Raw genomic sequence first — 23,847 nt, forward strand, 5'->3', positions numbered from 1 at the left:
ATTTACCCTGAAATATGATAACCTAAAAAATGATATAAAGAGTTCTTTTTGTGCCTTAACAAACCATATCGGTATGCTATTTTTGTTTTTGTTTACAGATACGAATACAAGTTCCCCGTATTGGGCCTCATTTAAAGTGTGACTGGTAATGCTTGATTAAGCTGACTGCTTACCAACACGAATTGTTTAACAATGGAGGACGGGCCTTGCTATAAGGGTGCGAAACGTCAATGTACCAAGAGTGTTGCAGATATATAAACCATACATATGAATGTGATCAATAATTCTAAATGACTATTTCTTTGCCCGTTGGTGTCATGACAGCTGATGAAAAGCCAGAATCAAGCCATGAATATAATTTTTTTCTCGATAGACAACTTCAGAACAAACTTTTGGAGTTTGACGAACAGGATATAGATTCAAGGTATTTTCAAAATGTCAAACTTGAAGGAAAAGCTTACAGAGCACAGGTGCGAAGTGAGGAAGTCACAGGATGGGTATTTGACACTAAAACTAACTTTAGAAAACCAGAAAAAGAATCTAATAAACAGCAAAGAGAATTCATTCAGCCTTGGAAAGACTACAAGGCAAAACAACAAAAAGATGATTCCTATATGTTTAGACATTATGGTGACTTGAAAAAGTATATTCAACAGTATCGTGAGGAGCATTCAAATGTGTTTGGATTTCGACCTCCCGGAGTTCCAATGAAGTCGGATGCTCCAGTAGGGGAAATCCGGAAATATCTTAATCATCATTCTGCTCCAACTCCCAGTGCCGGTGCTACACATCATAATCAAACCTCAGCACACAACCACACCTCATCACAAACTCAGGTTTCAACTGTATGCACGCAGTGTACAAATTCCAGTGGAAATCAGCAGTTACTAACTGCTTCTATGTACTATACTAATCGGAAAGATAGTTCAGTTTCCTTACCAAATGGTGCTTCAGTGAGTAACTCTCGTAACAACCATAACAGTCATAGCCACGGACATCATTGTAGTAAGCACAACAATCATATAAATCCGGATCATGCCTATAAATATAAGTTAGCCCCTGAAGCTGCCTGGCGATCAGATTCAGTTCAATCTTCATGTGTTGATTCGGACCGGAATGATGGTGTTAGGACTCCAAGAATAAACTCTGCGAAAGGAGATCGAGGAAAATCCCCGACTAAGGTTATGGTTCCAGCCGGTGCTTCCAATGGGCCCCCTAAAGGCCATCCATTGCAGAGCGTCACAGTGTAAGTATGATCGGTGGGAAATTATAAATTTACCGGTAATATAAAAATTTAGTTAGCAAACAGTACATAGTATGTGCATGGTCTATGCTTCTTACAGCGCTGTAAGGCCATATTATCTTAGATGCCAGCTAGACCTTGAAATTATTAAGAATAACAAAATGTATCTAGTGTTGGCTGCAGCTTCACCCTGCATCAATAATTTACTAATTTTAACATTAAGGTACTCGTCAGTTAATTCAAACTCATGTATGTTATAGTCCCTGCATGGGACTTATTAATAATTTGTCTGCTTTATAGAATACGATGATAGCTTTTATGATATTAATTTTGAGTAAGTTGATTGGGAGGCTAAATAAAAAATAGTCAAGGTTTCCTTTATATAAGATGCCTTTAATTTATGTTGCCGGCATGTATGCTCCACAAAGTAATTGTGGGGCCATTAAAAGCTGACTATATGTTTCCAAAACAAAATTATCAACAAGTTTTTCACCAACAATCATAACACCATGATCATCTAGATATTGATGGCATAGACTAAATTACAACATGCTGTATGTTAGTTCCCCCACATCTGTATAATGAATTTAGGTCCATTTTGGTGTTTGACCCGATGGCATTGTAATATAGTCATTGAACAACTGTGTGGTGATTAGGTGGAAAGACAGGGAAGTGTAAGACAACCTGAATAAAATTCTTGTCTACAATACATATATGTACATGCAAACATCAAATTAATTCTTTCAGCTGCCTGCATAGGTTGAAACTTTGAACCAGTATATATTTTCAATCCTTTTTGAAGACCTTCAGTTTGTAGCATATATGGAAACTTGTGGCAGGTTTTATAGTACTGGTCAGTAATTTTGCTTTGTGTTCTACACAATGTATTATCATGATCACTTTGTTATCAATCATTTATAGAAATAAAGTGAATCAATGATATATAATGTTACAATTAATTTTGGTTGGTATTTCATGTCATGGTAATATCATTGATGATTTTAAGTTTCATTGCTGCTTTGGTCTTTTTTGTGATTTTGGACTACAGCATTACATGTTTCAGTCTTAATTAACTTTTAAGTTAAAACACAGAGTATTCATTTAAAGAAATTCTAAGAAGAATTCAAAGTGGGGAAATATTCTTTGGCAAAGAGACTGTAAAAGCTTTAATGTGATAAAGAAGTTTTGTATAAAAATGTAATGATGATTTATTCAATATACAATGTATTATGATATCATTTTATGTGTGTTGTTTAGTTTTGACAATTTATTCATATCTAAATAATGATAATAGATTGAGGCTCATATATATATAATTGTTTTTCATTCATTTGGATAGTGAAACTCTTACATCAATACTAGTACTAGATAAGGTGTTGAATTGTTCGTTATCAATACATTTTTTTTTAATTACCATATTTGATTAATGGCACGTTTCTCAGCATGGGATGTTTACTCTGCTCTGTGAAATGTCTGGAATACATTGATCGAGAACTTGTGGCCTTAACTTACATGTCACCAGGTGATAGAACTTTACCCAATTATTTTGATATTGATTAAACATGTCCAGGAATATTGACTGAACATCTTTCTTTAACTCAATAAACTGTTTGCCTGTACATATTGTTTAAATGTTGTCAAAAACATAAGTAGATTGGAAAATTTGTTTTGGGGCAATCCTATTATCAAATATTTTTGGGTGCGGATAAAGTGTAAGGAACATTTCCAATACACCATACTGTGCACGCTTAAGGCCTAACTTTTCATTCATGGATTAATGGTTAAGCTTTTCAAGTCAATATATATTTATTTCTAGATAACTTTTTTAAAGATATATACTACTGGGATACTTTAAATGGAATTAATTTTAGTGTCACTCATTTAAAAAACTTCACAGCTTTGGAATTTCCCACATTTCTTTTTCAAGATACCATTCATGTGATTTAAAAGTTTGTGAACTGTAGCATAATTTATCAAGATTACCATCCAAATAATGAGGTTTTATTGCTCTTCAATCAGGTTCTGTATATTCTTCCTGAATCTGGAGGAATTGGCAGTTTTATAAAATGTGATTTAACAATAGTCATTTGTTAAATACATGTTTAAGCAATTACATCAGATACATTCACATGTACATATATATATATACAGTTTTTACTTTGTCCCGCATTACTATCCTATTATGTAATTGTGTTCGTTTTGTATGTCTTGATAAAAGGGCAGATCTTCTGAAAATTTGACAATTTTGTTTTGTCCACATGGTTGGAATTATACTCTCTTGTCCCATATATAGCTAGCTATAGGTACAGTTTATACATTCAGAGTATAGAATTAAAACCCAATAAAACCTGACTGATGTATCAAAGTCATTGGATGACAAGTCTGGGACATTGTTATAAATATTTGGTTAGATTGATAGAACCATTTTCTTTATAAATACTCATTACTGTACTGCAGAACATGCATGTACATGATAATTTTTAATGACAATGAATTCTGCCTCAAACTGATTAAATACTTTACCCGGTAATTTTATTTACATTCATTGGCTTTCAATTTCAAGTTAAAATCAACCTTAAATAGTAAAATACAAAGATATGATACAGTTAGCAACACAAATCTGATGGTGATATTCAGAAGTATCATTTGTTTGTTCAGACACTTTCTAATCTTCATTGTATATTGTCTATTTCTTCTTGTAATATGTTAAAATGTTCCTAAGGCATATAATTTTATATATGAAATATAGTATATGCATTACTTGTAGCTTTTGATAGTGTGAATTAAATGAAACCAAACAAATGTGAATATTGTATTCAAAATATACAGGTCTACCCAATATTTATTTATTTATTATTACTGTAACTCTTTGATCCATATGGTCGTATTCAGGATAGTGTCTGAATTTAAACTGGCAGCTAGTGTGATCATCTGACGCTATTACTATTAGTAATAATTATTCTGTGGTTTAAACTTTGTAACACCACATCATATATAACAGTTAACGTGTCATATTTATATAATGTGCACAGTATATTTTTAATAACAAAAACCTCTGATATGTACAGCATGTATGTATCGATTATCTCGCTGTAATTTAGTTTAATTAGTAGCTAGAAGAACAAATTGTGGGAAAATTTTGAAATCTAATTAATTTGACTGTGATACCATCACATTAATACTTAATTGTCTTGATTATCTACTAAACAATATATATCATATGTAGATATGTGTACAGTGCATATATGTACATGTATGTAGGCTCAAAATTGCTTATCTATTTTTATTCTACTCAGATTTAAGTTAAAGGGTCCATAATTATAACACATAGGATCACAATCATCACATGCATTATATATCTAGCTAATTGTATTTATTGAAAATCAAAATTTGCAATTATACATTGTCAAGTACACTTTAACTGATTTTTATTATACTAGCTATTATGGTACTTGAAAAGGAAGACATTTCTTTGTTCAAAGGTTTTATTGTACCCAATAAACCTAATTCTCTCATTATATGTAAACTTTGCAATCCTCATGTGCATATTGTATACATTTCAATAGGCTGAGAGTGCAAAGAGTACTTCAGGATATATCATGTAGTGTATACCTCTATAGATAAATTACCTTTTCAGATTGACTGAGAAATAATACTATGGATGACTAGACATGCATGTTTTACTGACATTCTCTCTCTATGACACTGTAAAGATAAAAAGATGTCCTTATCTTAGTAAACAGAATGGACATTAATGCTCATGTCGTCTTGTAAAGCAATAAATTAACCTTACTGGTGATCGTATTTAATTTGTACATCACCGAAGAAGTCTGACCGTCTTTACAAATGCAGATTCTTTCCTAGGAGAGAAAATCCTAATAGGTACAGTACATTGAAAATAAAGCCTATTTATTGACTGTTCAGTGATTTATGTATGCTGTGTTAGGTTTGAGCTTAATGTTGAAAGCTAATATACACAAACGACCATATAAATTATGTCAGGTGGAAGGCTAGTGTTGAATTGGTTATACCTGCCCCAAAGAAAACCTCTTAAGCCTGTTACAACAAGCAATTGTAGAGCTGTTCAAGAAAGTTTAAAAGGAAAAGTGAGTACATGGGTTTTTTTCTATTGCAGTAGATGTCATTGGATTTTGATGTCAATTTATTGTTGGGATGATATTGTTCAGCACTACTGAAAAGCAATTGTATGAACACATTGATCTAAGACAGATTTTGTTCTCTTCAAAAAATTCTTCAGTGAAAAATTTTAAATTTCAGACTTCCTTTTGTATATTTGGAATTGTTAAGGAAGTTAATTCACAGACTAAAGGAGTTCTCAGGAGTTGTTGGTTGTTGAAATTTGTTTTAAACACTCTGTAAATTTACACTATTTTATTAAAACAGGTCCATTGTTGACCTTCTTTGAAACCAATATTTGTTACACCAATAGAGCCATATATCCAACAGATGAATTGGCTTTCCTTCTTAAGAAATAGATATGTTCTGTTTGTACAGTCTGTGTGAATATATATTTCAAAAGAGAGCTTTGTTTGTTTGTGTTTGATCTTATCATGATACGACATTAAAGGTATTTTCAGTGTTGATTAGTGAAACAGAGACGGTTCTCGTTTCCAAATTGGACTTTCACTGGATGTGATACCTGTGTAGCTAAATCAGGTCTACCCAAGCTTTTTTTCTTGTGGGTAAATACGCTCAGTTCATCAGAACTACAAGTAATTGCCTTTGGTCAATTAAGATAAAATTATATGTTACAATCCAATAATATATTCTTCAATAACTGCATTCAAACACATTTTTTAATTACTAGCTAATAGTAATTCAATCCATTTATACTAGTTATAATGATATTACTCATCTGAGCTTTTGAAGAAAAAAGTTAATTGAAAAATTTTGTCCTAGGCTTATACATGTATATACTTTGAATGTTCATATAACTGCTGTAGAATCTCATATCTTATTTTCTTGTACATTTTTTTTATCAGATCTTTTATCTAGAACATGTAGTGACAGAGATTTATTTGAAGTCGGGTGTGTGTTGGTTTCAATTTGGATACCAGTTATTTTCCCAATCTTGTTGACTAGTACGTGTACAATCCTAGGAATTTTAAATGTTACTGTCAGGTTACAAAGCTAGCTTTAATATTCATGGACAGATCAATTATTGCTTTTTTGAAAAGCAATATCTATCAGTCAGGGTTAACTGTTGTTGGTGTATGATGAGTTACAGTTAAATAACACTTTACATTTCCATTAACGGCAAGCTTTATCAAATTACCTGTTCTGAGAATCATCATACATATAAATATTTCATGGCCTAGTTGTATAAGTAATACTGTTTTAAAAATCACTGACGAGAAAGATGTTCACATGTTAGGTTATTTATCACGGAAGTTTCAACAATTTAATTCATCACATTAAAATATTTTGGTAATAACTGTAAACGAGAGTTCTTACATTAAAATGTTTTTTAAATGACCCATGTAAAATTAGCTTCATTATCCATTATAAAATATGTTTACATAATGACCTGTACGTAAACATTTGTGGTAGGTACAGCAAAATAGACCAATTATGTAGTTCAGTAATGGTAATTATATATGAAAGAGCTATACATGGAGGTAGTTATTAACTTGTTTTCAAAGTATTGGCTTTGGGCCTGTGAAATGCTGGGATGAATGGCTACCAAGTTTACTCAAGTGAATGGCCTTGACCTTCATTCAAGTTCAAATGGGTCAAATAGGCAAAAATCTTTAAACAACTTCTTCTAAATAACTAAAAGTCCTAGAGACAGGATATTGAACTTGTTGCATGATGCAATCATGGTCTAATTCATCAAATATATCAGAACCTGAACTTCTTCTATTAAAAGAGTTCCTTGTTTAGCCACTGCTATATATTCTTTGAGGTGTTGTATTATGCCAATAGTCAGATGACCGTTAAGGTCTATGGGTCTCTTGTATAGGAAAAAAGTAGATTTAAGTTATGTGATTTTTTTTTACCCAGTAAGGAAACATTGAGTCATTACAATGCCTTAAAACATCTCATAAAAAACGTCGGAGATTAGCATAAATCAGACTGAAAGTTCGAAAAAGTGTACAATAATATAAAGAAGCCTTTGGGAAAATAACGTCTTAGGGCGAAACTCTTTTCAAAAGGAAAATACCGATCAATAACAGAGAAAAACAAACATGTTTTTCATAAGCAAATAAGACCACAAATCAATACTAGTAGACAATAAGGCATTGATAACCAGCATAAACCTTTGATCATCAACATAGAGGACTTATATGGGTCAAAGAGGGATTATCATTTGAATACAACATTTAATAGACTGTTGGCGGACACGAGTACCTACCAGCGGTATGGATTCCCCGTGAAGAACAGTGATGGTTAAAGTTTGAAATGTAGAAACGGGAGAGAAAACCACTGTTGAACATGAAATATAGCTAAATACAAAACACAAATTGCCATCAGTGTATAAAATATTAAAAAATGATAATATAATATAAAAAAAAACACAAATAATGTTTGCATCATGTTATTTTCCTCGGACCACAGTAATGACTTTTGTTAGATAATCTTAGGATAGTTCAAACCCAACTATATAAGCACTATCCTCGTAATTTAATACATCTGTGTTGACCAAGGACCGAAGAGGCGTATGTGTGACGGTGTGCTCTTACTGAAATAAGATACAACGCAAGAGTACCCTCCAGCTGCAGTAAAAACCGTTGACCAGAACATATTCGCTTATGTTCACACTGATGCATCTTTTTAGACATTTTCCAAAATTCTCAATATTGTAACTCTCCTTTCTGATTCATTCCGCGACTTGGTATTTGAAATTTCCTCAATGAGGATTGAGCACGAATCTGCAGCAACTTTCTTTTCACAAGAGAAAGTCCTACCAATCCCTGTCAATTGCCATCAAAAAGTTATTGTTGCTTTTGCCTGGTTTAGTTTTCTCGTTTCCCTTTGTTTAAAAAGACTGTTAGCTATATTTAAGCTGCTTGACCGTTTCCCTGTGACGTCAGCTGTCATAAATGTATTCAAGCATTCTGACAAAGCCCAGGTTTGATTCTTGTGGTTGAGGTTTATCCTAGTTTGAATTCCTGATATCCTCATCTGTATTTCTAAATCTAGAATATAATCCATATATCATTTATAGTATTCCCACCGTGGTCTTATTTCCTGTAGTATTCTACCTTTGATATAATATCAGACGATCATTGCTGCTCCTGGTTACATTATGTAGCTTCGATTAACTTCCGATACATTTAAAAGACGGGCGATTGCAATGTGCTGCATTTAACATGTGTTCATTCAGAAGTTATGTTTTTTTACAAATGTGTTGGGAATGTTCAAGACACTGAGATTTTGGTCGATAAACACGTAACTGTACAGAAATCTTATCATTGTCAAAAGAAACGGGGAAATATGACTGCAACGTCGAATTAGAGATGTATGTTCACTCAAGTTGCCATTAATGTGTTCTGTTTGAAACCCCGTATAAAGGAGATGGAACGACTGCTACGTTCATTGTTAGTATAATGTGAGTTGTTTAGGATATGCTAGCTGGCTTCTCTGAAAGTATGGACAAGAGTATTGTCACCATTATAAAGACAAACAACACGAACACACTGCAGTCTCCTAAGACAGACGTACACTCGCCACACCGTCGCAACACTCTATGGTGATAGTCCTTAAATACTCTTTGCTGTTGATTTATGATTTATACTCACAAATAAATGTTATTGTTAACAGTATAGACAGTTAAAACGCTTTTATATATTCTATTAGATATACGTACTTCGTCTATCTCCATGAATACGTTCTATATCGTATTCCAGCTTGTCAACATGTCTGTATGGGGTGGTTTCAACCTTAAGGTCATATTCGATTTTATGTCAAAAATCATCTGCCAGGTAGTCAATGTCAGTAATTCTAAACGAAAGTCACTGAATGCCGATTCTGTTCCCCCTTCTTGTGGCTCAAATGGCTCAAACGAATACTGATACTCTACAAATGGTTCGATATGATTCAAATTATTACCGCATAGTAACTTATATTGAATGTAAATAAATAGAGATAAACTCAATGTATCGCTGAACACAATCGGCGTATAGTAGGTACTGTGATTTGGTTTTTTGCCTCGCCGCTCCATAAAGTTGACAAATCATGAATTGGTAGCATTAAAGAGCACTGAGTTATTAAATGGAATTTGATAAAGCGACAAAGACCAGGGTTACCAGATATTTACATTGTCAGCACGATATACATTACATTATACACATGTCAATTGTTAATGGCAGTTGATTGCAATCTTTTATCGGGCTTATTCACCCTTTACCGTTATATTTACTTAATACCTAACGCAAAAAATGAATAACTGAGGAACTACGGAACAGTCTATTGCATTCAGCAGGGATATATCAGGTAGCAAATATAATAGTTTAAAGATAATGTGTCATGACTAGGATTGTGTATTTAAAAAGGTTTAGGGTTATGGTTATTTCTGGATGGACAAATATGATAAAATATCAGTGTGTTATGTCTGTGTAAAAATACACATGATTGGCCGAGCATATCGGGCGTCTGGGGTAACACGTGAGACTACTAACAAATACAGGATGGGATATATTTTAAATTACCAGACAGGCTTACAATCCCTGAAACTTCAGCTATATGAACACATTCTAGCAATATAGTACAACCTCTGAAACTTAAACTATAAGAATCCATTCTAAATCAACAATTACATGAAAAGTGGTAAGTCGTTGATACAAAATCATCAGAAAACTTAATTTTCACTTTATTGTAAATTATAGTCTATAGCCCCACTTCGGAAATTCGATTTTTCAGTTCATTAGCTAGAGTGCTATTAGACGTTTTCCTCAATGAATATCTACCAAGATTTGGAATGAGTGTTGCTTTTTAGGAAGATCAGAACAAACAAAAAAAACTATTATATATTAAATACAGCTTAAACATATCTCACTATTTAATAGTTCATTGCGTCACAACAGAATGTTTCAGTTGTATGTAAAATTGCAAAATTCTTCGGCTTCATGTATGATGACATCTGGACCAACGATTGACGTTTGGTTAATAATACAAGTAGAAATATTTGATTATTGAAAATTGATGAGTGTTATTTCATTTCATCAAATTTATAGTAGCTAGCATATATGTAGACCTTTTAATGACACAAGTGCTCGACAGCTATCATAATTTCAAAACTAATATGCATTGATATCAACGTGCTCTTACTGGTATGTGAACATGTACATTTATCTCTCTCTAGTGGATCAAAGGGTCATGTTTAAACAGGTTCACGTTCACGTTACGTTAAATATTGTTTTACGCCCAGAGGCATGAAAAGCCACCTACTATGTAAGTACAGATTACTTTATGTACATGTTTAGGTGTCGGTTTGATCCTCTGTATGGATGTATCCGCTCGGATGGGTTCCATTGTAAGTGTAGGATAAAACAAAATAAAATGCATTGCCCAGCGGTGTTGGGATTCACTATATATCATGTGTTTTATATAACATTTTGATCTGACTTTTCATATATATGTATACATTTGATGTGGACGCTATGTGTGACTGTTACTCAACGATACTTAATGAATCCCAATGCTCCCACTTCATTATTTGATGCGCTGTTAGCTATCTAAAACATACCTTATCATCAGGTATCTTATCACCATCTCTCGGCTTTATATTAGAATTTAGAATATTATTAAAAGGCGACTAAATTTGAACACTTTTCTGTTCTATTCTTTATCATTTGACTTTTTCTTTTTGATTTAACGCTTGATACTTCTCCACATTTCGTCTAGAATTGATCGTTTGCCCATGGGAGGAATGTTTGTGTCCCTTCCTTCCGTTAACATAAATTTAATAGTTTGTCCGTTGGCAGCGTTATATGACCTGGTAGTGTCATCCTCGATATTTCAGGGGTTCCGATCATTTACGATCTCTACACCCCTGGACTATCTCGTAGAAAAACTGGAGACAACAGAATAGAACAGGCAATTTAGTCCTTTGATGTACATCAAAAGAGCCGTATAACGATACACTGTGGTTGACTTTGGGCTTTGAAGTTGGGCGTCGCTCTCTCTGTAGTAAGGTAAGTAAAGGTAATCTTTGCTGGTCTCTTCAAAGGTAATCTTTGCTGGTCTGTGATTGGTTCAGATCTGTTCACCTGAGCTGCTTTCAGTTTTACTATGAGATAGTCCAGAGGTGTAGAGATCGTAAGTGATTAGAACCCCTGGAGTATCGAGGATGTGGTAGTGTTTGCTCTTAGTTAGTCCCAACAGTACATGTATGGATTGGTCATTACAAGGAGACGCGAAGCTAATTTTTCGTGTTCTCCAAAGACCGTCCTTACACAACCTCTACTATTAAAACTAGTACATATACTATGTATTTATCTCCAGATTCTAATATACCCAATAAGCAGGTACCTCAACATATAAAGACTTTTGTCAGAGAACAATTACGTCAGTATTTTTTCTTACTTACTGAACCTGTTGTGTATTAATTAATTACACAGGGCGTGGAGACTACCAAGGTAAGTGTTATTGGGAATATATAGCCACTATCTCTGTTCTCTGTTTGGTGTACTAAGCGGGACTATTGCACTCTTCAACCTTTTTTCAAACAATTATCCAGAAAATCTTAATCAATTACCATTAAAATGATTAAAATCATTAAAAACTTAAAATTGCCAATGACCATTTTGAACCTTCATTTAAAGCTTTGGCTACTTCCATTCTGTTTTTATCTTTTCTTGCATCATGCTTAATTGTGAACGTGTGATTGCAATGATACTACTGCAGAATATCAAATGTCCAGTTATTCCCAAAACAATATCGTACTTAGTTACATGACTGAAATATTCTTCAGTATACCCATAACAAATTATATAAAAGAAGTAATCCATAGCAGTATTACCTGGTGTGAGAGAATTATTATAATACCACATTCCAAATCATTGGAAGTTTTTTTCTGGATGCTGTGTTGACAAAGGTTGCTTAATATTGAATTATATACGTCTCCCACTAGTAGGAATGATTTATCTATACGGATAAACAACACTATCATTATTGTAAAACTTCTACTCAACATCAAAATTTTAGTACTTGTCATGAGTATCTAGTGTAGTTGTTAGTCTTCCTTTTCATATATCCATTTAGATAGATTTCCTAACACATGCAAATATCCTTTAGATTCAAATTATTTGTAACGATTACCTCCCTTGGTATTGTTTATTCTGTTATAACTCTATGAATAAGTTAGCATTTAGACTGGAGCACGTTTTTTCGTGGACTATATAACATTCAGTTAATGGAATTATCTGTCTATATGTTTGCCAGAGGAAAAGTACGGCGTTGTGCTTGTAAGGTAGAGACATTTTGCTTTCCATCACAAACATATATCATGCTTCAGATTTTTGCTATATAGTTAGACAGTGTCATAAACTAATTAGATGTAAATACTGTTAGCGACGGCAGACGACCATTTCAGAAGAAAATCTGTGTTTGGCAGGATCTGACGTATGTTTATGTTACATTTAAAGAGAATGCATGATCTCCCTTGCGTTTGTAAAATAACGGTTTTGGAATGAATGATGTGATTCTGGTTAATTATGTCTGATATTTGTGCATTAGGATTTGTAAGTACTGATCACAATTTCGTTCATCGTTTCATTATTATGAATGAAATTATATAATTCGGTCATTAATAAAGAGATCTTATTAAAATACATGTGCATACAACATTTATGATACTCTTTCTTTAAAAAACAACAATGACAAAGGTTATTTAATTAAAAAATGTATTCCAGTTATGAAAAAAGGTAACACAATACTACATATATTTGGTTTATATACTTGTGAATTTTTGGTTTTGAAATATATAGTTTTGGGGTTAGGAATTTTGACATAATTTCCGTTTGATTTTTTAATTCAATTTCATCACTGTATTATAGAATTCATTTCTATTAAATAGCTACTATGCGTTTGATCATAGTATTGTTTATTAAATGGATGGGGCGTTTTATCATTTTGTATTACAGTAATTTGCTCCTAAAATGGCGTTTCTGTGCGTTGAAGTGAATTCATCAAGTTAACAATATGTTTATTTTTGTGTGATGTTTGTTTTGTCTTAAATGTATTTATACGATTTGTTTTGTAGGATTATATGTGTGTGAGTGAAAGTGACTGGGCAAATAATATGTTTTAAAATTTTGTACTTAACCCAGTAGGATAGAGGTTAAAAGGACATGTGTGGGAATGAGTTTAGTCTGTAACTCGATTTCTCAAAAACAAATTGTTAGTATTTTTTGTTTTATATTGTTTGTTGTTCAAGATAATGTCAATCTAAATTTTTAAATATAAGCATAATATGTGATACGTACTCTGGAAATATGTCACATCAATAATGTTAACAGACAATAACTACGAGTAACGGATTTACTTTTTTATTCAAAATTGTTGATTTTGTTCATGAATGTCTTTGCCATTAGCTCTTTATCTATTTATATGTTAAATTGCGTTGCTGTTAAAAAACAATTTATACTGCTGCATAAAGGACCATTTTTAACGACACGCATAGGTAATGTGTTCCATATTCGTTGAGTAATTTGTTTTTTCTTGACATCTATATATATATTCTTCCTCGTAGTAACAACTTCTGTCTGTATTTGCATCAAAGTCGCTCAGTATGCTTAAAATAATGCGTCTTTTGATGTGTTATATCATTAACAGTATTCATACATAGAATCTATTCAATTTTCAATTATATTTTTATAGTCAAGCAAAACAGTCGGGAGACCACGCACAGACTAGCGGCTCGTCCAGAACATTAGACACACTGGCTTGTGTAGCGGCAGAAAAGCAAGTGAGTATCAATATCTCCTACGTCATTAAATGGATATATAATAGAACGTCTATGGACAGTAATATTGGATTGTTTGTTTGTTGTTTGATATAACAGCTAGTATATAAGCAATGAATTATTATATTAACTTTTAAGTATTTATTTATATAAGTAGAACATTTATCAGTTTTGTTTGGGAAGTACATTTATTTTCATTTCTATTATCTCTATTATGCCTGGAAAGAATGCATCCATTTGATATTTGCTTATTCAATGTTGAATATTTTATAACAGTTGCATATATGGAGTCTGAAAATGCAGAGAATGGCTTTATAAGTTAACAGTCGAAAGGTGAAGAAAATCCTATAAAAATGTGTTGTTGCATGGGGTGAACTGTTTGTTACATGTTATACCACAAATAGACTAGGATGTGTTAGCACATAAATTGGTATATATATCTACAGTTCCAAAGGTATATTATTTGATTGTTTACAAATCTATCTTAGTTGATCAAGGATTTACTTTCTCGGCAAAAATGCAAAAAGGTAAAAATTAGTTAAGTTCTGATTATAAACACAAGCACCTAAATAGGATAAATTAGCAATGATCTTATTCAAGTCAAAAGTTAGTACTTTTATTGCACATTTCATATGCTTTTGTCACAGCTACGTTATCTCAACTTATGTGATTTAAAAACATGTAAATCACTGATTCAACAGTTATAATAGTGTTCGTTTTTAAGTGTTCTTAGCATATTCGTTAACTGTCTTGTGTCTGTGTGTAAAGGTAATTTTTACATCCAGGAAAACACATATAAAATTGAAATCAGACTCACAAAATGTGAAATTTTAAGACCACAATACGTCTTCATCTGCTCATGATGAAATGGTTTTAAAGTAAACGCCATTGAATTATTTTTAAAACAATTGACAGATAAGCAAAATATTAAAGTATGCGTTTATTTTTTTACATCTTGTGTTTGGTCTTTGCATGATGACCTTTATTTCACTTGCGTTGAACACTGTTTCACAGCTTATATAGGAACGCATAATTTCTTAATCACAAGGACTATTAAGTACTGTATATAAAATTAATACAAAAATGCATAAAATGTGTACATCACCAAATTAGACTATTAGAAATATTCAAAGAATCAAAATACATGTATAATCAATGAAGAGAAAGAAGAAGCAATAAGAAAAAATGCCTTAACAATGTAAATATATCTAGTTGAAATTTGTGTAAATTGCTTAGTTATGGAATTTGTGCTATAGATAGATATCACACACATGTATAATTCGTTGCCAACACCTTTGTCAATTTTCTTAGCGACGCCCCTTCAGCACATTTGCCAATATTAGAACACTTGGGCATGTATATCTGGATGTCAGACCGTCCACTGCGAAAGGACGCGCTTATACGCGTCCTACAACACCTTTCTCAGTAAATGGTCGAAGTTTTTCCAAGTCTGAGAGTAAAGTATGATTCCTTTGCAGATTTATATATAGATCTGAGTATGTATATACACCCTAGACTAGATGTGTTACGGGCAGACCAGATGTATACTTTTATAAATGCGAACATACAGTGCTACAAAACATGATCACATATATGCACTTTCATCACAATGTGCACAAATTAGCATGACGTTTTCTTTCTCAAAACCAAGTACTTTAAAATTACTTAATAATGTTACATAACATCTTTGTTTTAGGTCGTTTCTTAAAAACTATTAAATTTCATTAATTATTGTCGTTTAAGGATGTGTCAGCATTGAGTATTAGATGATATCGGAAATATATAATGACAAAATCAAAAACTGTTTTAAGTAGATATACAAGCTGTAATCCAGAGTTAACATGCTAGTGGTTACGTGTCAGATACTGTATATAAACTAATTAACGTTTTACCTTTCATCACCGAATATGTATGACCTGTTCAACAGAGCAATCGTTGCTTTACCGTTTGATATGTTTATATTTATTAATTATTTTAATTCCACGCTCAACTTTCGTAAAGCGACTTGCTTCCTCAATCACTGTCATTTTATATATTTTTTTAAATATTGAATTGCATGGCAAACATGATCATGTCTTGTAGAAACTTTATAACTGCATTTTTATTTACTGATCCCATCGAAACTGTACGAGATGATGCGTACATCAGATTCACACGCACTGTATTCGTGCTATGGAAAAATGGTATGATATATTGTATGTACTGAAATACTAGATTTAACTGTTTAATCACGAATAATCATTGATAAAATGTGTTATGTACCTCATCAACTCCAAACAAAAAGTGTCGACATTCCAATAAATAATTGACTCATTTTGTTAAGTGCTTATCGATAGCATGGTCAGCCTGTTGGTAACTGCACCCTTTAATACACATTCTTGAGCTAAGGTCAGATATTCTCTCTCCTGACCGTATTTTTCTGTCAAAACTTGTCCCTCCTAATATCTGTTAGGACGACGTTTAGTAGATGTGATTTATCTTTTTGCTTCTCCCAAGCTTTCTACTTCTCTAGTCTTACCTTAAGAACTGCATGTCCCTCCTATCTGCTAACACATGATAGGATGTATTAGTGTAAGGTTACATCGAATAGACAGGTATAAAAGGTATATAATGCATGCAATTTCATTTGTTTTCCCTTAGGCTTTTGTTTTTGTCATTTTGATATAGTTGAAAAACAAAATAATGTAGATGAAAACTAAGAATAACAATTTTAATTCGAATATCTCAGGTTTGCCTTTTTAAATACTTTAATGAATGCTTTTTTGTTAATGTGCTGGATGCGAACCATCCTCGACATTCCAATGGTCACTATCACTGTCGTTATATCCACCCATGGGTTATGTCATAGCATAACTGCAGACTCTAAGTGAGACAACAGGTGAGGTAGATGGTTTAGTACTTCGATGTAACCAAATAATCTAATAATGATGCATTGTATGATTTTTAAGTTTGGCGTCGGTCTCTGTTGGCATGTGATTGGTCAGTTTGTACTCTCTTGCATTGCCTTCAGGTTTGCTACATCTGCATGACATAGTCTACTGGACATAACTAGAGTGATAGTAATCCCTGGGATATCGATGATGCATGAGAACTGATTATACACTTAACTATGATTATAGACTGTGTATTTTGTAACATGGTTACCAATATGTAACGATTTTCTGATTTACACCAGATTGACCAATGTAAATGAAGATTTCATTCAAGAAAATGACGATATCTTCCTCTCTAAATTTTCAGAATCCGATCGTCTCGGCTCGTTCGAACCGTCAAGTGCTAGTTAGAAACTTTTTGTTTTCCTTATTTCGTTCACATTTTCTCTGGTGAAGGCATGTATGATTGTAATTAATGGGATGTGGGATTCCTCTTTTTATACCGGGATAATGGATGTTTTGTGTGTTATAGTTTGCATGTAACCAATGGTGACAAGGGTATTGGACAATAATCATTCTATGAGATAGACTCGATAAAGTCAACGGAGGGGTTGAAAGTATCTTCAACGTAAATTATTTGGTCTTTTACTGGACGTAGGTGTTGTTGAATGTTGGATAATAACGAGTCATTTATAGGTGTGTGATAGGTATTTTACATACTTACTTTAAAGATATTATCAGATGTTATCTTCGTAATTACCAGGGTTATGGCCACGAATACCCAATGTCCCCACATATGAGCTTCTCCCCTGACAACATGGACAACAAGAGTGATATAAGTTTAAGTAGACTTTCAACAACATGCCTCGGAGCAGAAATGAAGGTGCGACTTAGTGAAAAGCTAGAGCCATCCTGTACATTTCATCTGTTTCCCGCTGACGCTGTTATTGACGCACCACCGATTATTCTTAACACGGGAAAACCTCTGATTTGGAATCCCGCAACTTCTTCGCCGGGACAGCGAAGAGACAGTCAACGAGAGGCAATAATTTCGTCCCCGTTTAAAGGTTATGTTAGGGTTATTGATCCAAATATGAAATTGATATTGAATAAAGAAGGAGGCAAGGTGGATTTCCCAGCTCTCAAAGCGAAAAATGGTATGCTAGTTGCCTCTGATATTAATCTCGGTGATCAAGCTAAGTTTAAAAGTGAAACGGTTCCTTCAAAGAGTCAAGACGAGCATTTTCTTTCAGAAAGAAAAACGCCAAACGCTTCTTATGAGAAAACAAGTAAATTGTTTTGCACAAAAAATCTCAGAAGCAGATTTGCCGGATACATCAAAGGAAAGAAAACGCGTGCCAGTTCTTTACGGAAATCTGAGAGCGCAGCTGTTAAAAGAAATGCTTATTCTGCAAGAGCCGTTCGACCAGAAAGAAGTGAAGTGACTGAGAGCGTTCAAGGAGATGCAAATAATTCCGGACTAAATTACTGGGCAGAGGAGCCGGAGGAATTTCAAAAGAAAGCTTTAGAGGAAAACGTTGACATTTCTGAAATTCAAAGTAACGAAAGTATGAAAAGAGTTGCTGAATATATTTTAAGAGAAAGCAGTCGAGGAGGAAATAGCGTAACTCCTCTAGAAGTCGTAGCCGATTCCCCTACGCCGAGAAATGGGGTATACCTTGTGTTTCTGATGCACAAAAAATAATAATCAATACACCTATTGCCTTCTCCATTCACTAACTAATACGTAATTGGTACAACGACATTATAGGAACAAGTATGGTACATTCCATAGGAGTTATAAATCTTTAATAAGATTCGCGAATATGTCACTATCCAGAATGAAAGAAATTTGATAGCTGCCAACTGATAAACAGAATGAATGCTACTTCGTTATCAAATTAATAACGTACAGTCTAACTATAGGTTAAGATCTAAAACAAAGTGATTGTTGGTTGTGTGGCTTCTGTTTCATAGCTGTAATAGGCATATAAAGTTCGAATTAAGCACCATATCAGCGATTATCACATATGTGGGGAATTTTTATTGTGCATAGTTATGCTTATTATGCAAAATGGAATGTCATTCCGTATAACAAAATAATATATTTAAATATGAAAACACAACCCGACACGTCGTTGCAGGTGTACTGTTCTTTAATACTCATTTTACACATTTTCAGAGCCTGTCACATGTGCTCACTACCAAAATGATATTGAGTGAAATGTCAAATGATAATGAGAAATGTGTTTTGATGATTTTTTTCTTGATTTTATTGATTGATTTTCCCCTTCTATCTGTTTGATCTTTATTTACTCTCCGGAAATACCAGTAATCAGGATCATCGTTTATAAACTAACTTGTGGTTGCCTTATCTAACACTTTGATGGTTGTTTTCTGATTTTGTCACAGCATGGTTTTGTTATGATATAATAATAAGTTTTATTGCCTCTTACGCTAATAACAATTTCATTTTAAACTATATTTACAGTTTTATATATTTAAACCATATCTCGTATTCAAACATTAAATTGAGTATTCGCAATAAATATTTCACCTAAGTATTGTTTAAGCATTTGTCTTATCCTGTAGATGCTTTCAGATTGACTCCCATTGCATTTTTCTCTGATTTGTTAATTTAGTTTTGCATCCAAGCTAGTTATTCTTTACATTCGACAGAACAGTTCCTTCTTATTGAAATATTTAATTTTCTTTTAAAATGTAATTTCGAATAAAGTTATACACCAGCATACCAATATAAATTATATAATATAATATAAAATTATGTCCTAAGATATAATCGGAGTATCTATTGAAGTGATCTACATTTCTATCTGCATGCTGAATTTTGCTGTGTGTGTAGGTGATGATTTACTGTTTGTGTTTGTGTGTTTTATTTATGACTTACATGCTTTTCAGATGTGGTTTGATTCAGCTGGACGAGCTTATGTGAGCCTTGCAGCTCGCTACGACCCTCTCAAGAAATGATCATTTAATGTATTGAATCATCAAGGTATTATTTCCCATCATCCCATCTGTATTGTTCGTTACATAATACCGTCACAGCTTCCTTAAAACCCTCTTATATGCCATAACATTATCTTAGTATTGTCCACTCAAATGTCGCCGCATTAAACTTACAAATATCTTTCTACGATCTTGTCACATTTAATAATCCTTTCCCACGCTTAGTCGGTATAAAGTGTTGGGGAATTAGTTTATTAAGCAAATGTATATGTATTTTATATGGATAAGGGGAGTTACTCTTACTTGACTCAAATTATCTTGAAAATATTTGATGTTTGTGCTCTACATCTGGTTTCTTCCACCACTTAAATGTATAATATTTCCTCGTCTTCAACCTTTCTTTACAGCTTTGCTTATTCTTTTCATGATTCTATTTCACATTTCCTTGCCATGTTATTTTACATGTGAATCTCCATGTATTGTGCGTTCTCGTATTTAGTAATTATGCTAGCTAAATATTTACACCCTATACCTGTTTCATAGAACTGTCTGTTATCCGTTTTGAAATATACACAAAAACACTTTAGTAAATGTTTACACTTGGAAGCATTACACATATATTATTATATATATATTCATGTTATTGTTCATTGTGTATTTAATTGTCCCTAAGTGCGTAACAGTCGCTTTTATGTCACTCCTCTCATTGCATTGCTCAAATTATTATCATATTTCTTCATCATTTTGCACCTCTTATAGCCACATGTTAATTGTGTTATAATTTCTTTTTAAATATGTGCATTGTTTCAAATTCAGTCTCATTTTCTTCCAATTTTTTAAAGCTTTGAAATGAAGCTTACATCCACGGTAGTACATGTAAATCTTCTCGAGTTTTCAAAGCCTTTGATATTTCAAACTACAAAGAGGTGATATGTCTTTCTTGGTGATAAACGTAAATGCATTTTCCGAAGTTAAATTTTTATGTTAGACATTAACATAATTGGCCTAACAAAATTACATTATATTGATTACTTTATTCGTCAGGTAATTTTTCAGATTTTTAATTTCTTTTGATGTAGATGTTCTTGCTTTCAATTGTTAGATATATATTATGTGTTTGTTGCTTGTCGTTGGTGTGTTTTGATTTGTGTGTTTTGATAAGGTTTATTTGCGTTTATGACTTAACAGAGAAAAGACCCATTCTCAGATTTTTTAATTGCTCTTTTCTGTTGTTGATAGATTTTGTTAAATCGTAAATTTGAATGTCAAATATTATAATGGTTCTCTGACCTATAAATGGCTTACATCTTCCTTCTTTCACCAGATTGAGCCCGAGTTTCCTCCTGATAGTGCGGGATTGACCTGGTGTGAGCGACTGGAACTCCTCCGTGCGGTAAACAAACGACCAGAGAAGGTCAAACCGAAACCACCGAGGATACGATTCTTTAAGGATCCGCCAAAAGAGAGCCCAGACGCGTCCTCTCCCCTGGTCGCCCAGTCTACTCGCGCACATCTTTACGAACAACGGAGAATGAAACATTTGTTAGAACAGGCCAAAGTCAAAGGGACTGACCAGTTTGAATGGTTGACGGACAGCGTGCGGTTTCGTGGTGTGACATCTGATGTTTCTGATTCATCGGACGATGATTCGGATGAGTGTAGTGCTGGTGGATCTGCAGGGTCACGATGCACGTCCACGAAACCGTATGGGCCTGGTATGGACGTTAATAATGCAGAGAGTGCTTTGCTTCAGCGTTACAATATGCCTTCGGTCAAGGGAGGTGGGTGGAAAATGACTCCATATCCTGTAATGATACGCTCACGTACTACCCTGTTTCAAAGCTAAAATCTCTCTCGCCTTTTAATGATAAACTATGCATTATAACATAAACTCTACCTTGTGGTTGTGATATGACTTGACATCTGTCTTTGTTATGGGCTTGAAAATGTCTGTTTTGATTAATAGTATAATCTGTGATACATTGCAGTAGATTTTTTCAAAGTCTCTAATCATTACTGATGTTTTGAAAGACTTAATTAACTAATTAACAAAGCTCTAACAGTTGAAATTATGTCTGTGCTGAAAATTGCTGCTACAGTAACAGTAAATAAAGTGTTCTAAAAGAGTCTACTTTGGTTAAATGTTATGCAGTATTATAATAAATATTGATATATCTTTATATTTATTTTATTTGTAGATTGAAATTAAAATTTAAACTGTTTTCAGATGTATCATACCATATTGAACAGCATATGTTTTAAGATCAACTGTCAATGAATCAGCTTCTTAAAAGCTTTTATAACCATAGCAAATGAGGTGCTACTTGCTGATTTAAAAAAACCTGTGTCAAATATTTTAACGATGTTAAAAGTTTAATTTGGATCCAAAATGTTACATCAATTTATTGTTGATTGTTATCATACACAATGATATAAACAGAACAATGACCGTTTAGCCTAATTACTGTATATGTTGTTCACCATTGCCAAATTGTTTTTGATATCTTTATACATGTATTATATATTATCTGGTTGAGTAATGTGAGAAGTGAGAATCGCAAGGTCGTTGTTTGATGAAGTATGCACAATACTGATTGAAATTAAATGTTGGGTATTGCTGGAATCTGTCATCAACTAATGCAAGGGATTAATTCAAAAAATAATTCGCTCGATATAGTGCTTTAAATGCAATACTACAAATCTGAGACAATTACTATTTCAGTCGACATAATTCGAACAATCATATACTTTAAAACATTTAATATTATAGAAAAGAACCACATTTTCAAACAAATCAATTGACTGTCGTGTTGAATGACTTCCAGTGTTAGATGTCTTTCCAGAGTAGAGTAGTAGTCCTGAATAAGTAAGAATTATATGTTTCAAAATTAAATTATTAAAACGCTGTAATGTCGTTATATTTCATGTGAACAACTAAGCACAGATATGTTTAATATTTACACAAATATTTTGCCTATTCTGTTATCTAAGAGTAAAGCAAATACATATTTAATATGCCAGATATAACAAGAGTAAAACTTTGTTAGCTGATTTAATTATATTCAACTTCCAAACGAAGCCTACGGTAACTTGAATTTTTTCTTTTTTTGTAAACAAAAAGTGTATACCAATAACTCCTATGTTTATGTGTTGTTAATAATAGTCATTTACATAGAGCACTAGATGTCCAGATATAAGATTTAGTGTAAGAATATATGACATTAAGTTTGAGAATGTACGAGGTATGCAACACTGTTAAATTTGGTATATGGTGTACCGTGCATGAAGAAATTATTATATGATGAAAAAGAATTGTGAATCGTTTATCTTATTTTTGGGATGAAATAAAAATTTTGTAACAATGAAAAAAGTTTTCATTGTTTATTTAGTATGAGTTAAAATTCTAATAGCGATAAACTCCAACAAAATTTCCGAATACGAAAGAATTAACTGCTCCGCTAGACTTGCTACCAAACTGTAGAACTTTAAACTGAGCGCGGAAACTGGGCTTTATAATTTGGTAAGTATTTCTCGAAATTTCACAAATATTCAGTATGATGTGCACACGTCTTTTTCCGAATGTTCAACCATTCCCTGGCTTCTGATTGGTACAATTAGGAATTCGTTAATTCCTGTGAAAATTGGCATAGAGGTGTTTTGAGTTGTACCGATTGCAATGGTATTGTAACAAAATTAAAAATAGCGGCTTTGGATTAGTCAATATTCAGATTTCAACCGATTTGAGTTTTGATTAGTATTTATAAGGGTTTTGAAGGATGTTAAATGCAATTGCAAAATTGCAGCGACTTTCAGTGGACTCGTCCATTACAATTAGC

General features: G+C 33.0%; 1 protein-coding gene across 4 annotated transcripts; it reads left to right on the forward strand.

Moving 5' to 3' along the window:
* Window positions 1-100: 100 nt before the first annotated feature.
* Window positions 101-23,381, forward strand: LOC138321021 (uncharacterized). Of its 4 annotated transcripts, XM_069264400.1 has the most exons (7): window positions 101-1,246; window positions 11,827-11,844; window positions 12,779-12,829; window positions 14,087-14,174; window positions 17,808-18,716; window positions 19,964-20,057; window positions 21,336-21,474. In XM_069264400.1, exons 1-6 carry the CDS (start codon window positions 291-293, stop codon window positions 20,030-20,032), a joined length of 2,091 nt encoding a protein of 696 aa, XP_069120501.1. In that variant the 5' UTR covers window positions 101-290; the 3' UTR covers window positions 20,033-20,057; window positions 21,336-21,474. The 4 variants fall into 4 exon arrangements, with proteins under 4 accessions (XP_069120501.1, XP_069120502.1, XP_069120504.1 ...); XM_069264401.1 differs by lacking the exon at window positions 12,779-12,829 and having other exon boundaries at window positions 103-1,246; XM_069264404.1 differs by lacking the exons at window positions 17,808-18,716; window positions 19,964-20,057 and adding an exon at window positions 17,412-17,450 and having other exon boundaries at window positions 117-1,246; window positions 21,336-23,381.
* The last annotated feature ends 466 nt before the right edge of the window (window positions 23,382-23,847 follow it).

This window comes from Argopecten irradians, chromosome 4 (assembly GCF_041381155.1).
Source record: "Argopecten irradians isolate NY chromosome 4, Ai_NY, whole genome shotgun sequence".
Classification (NCBI taxonomy): Eukaryota; Metazoa; Mollusca; class Bivalvia; order Pectinida; family Pectinidae; genus Argopecten; species Argopecten irradians.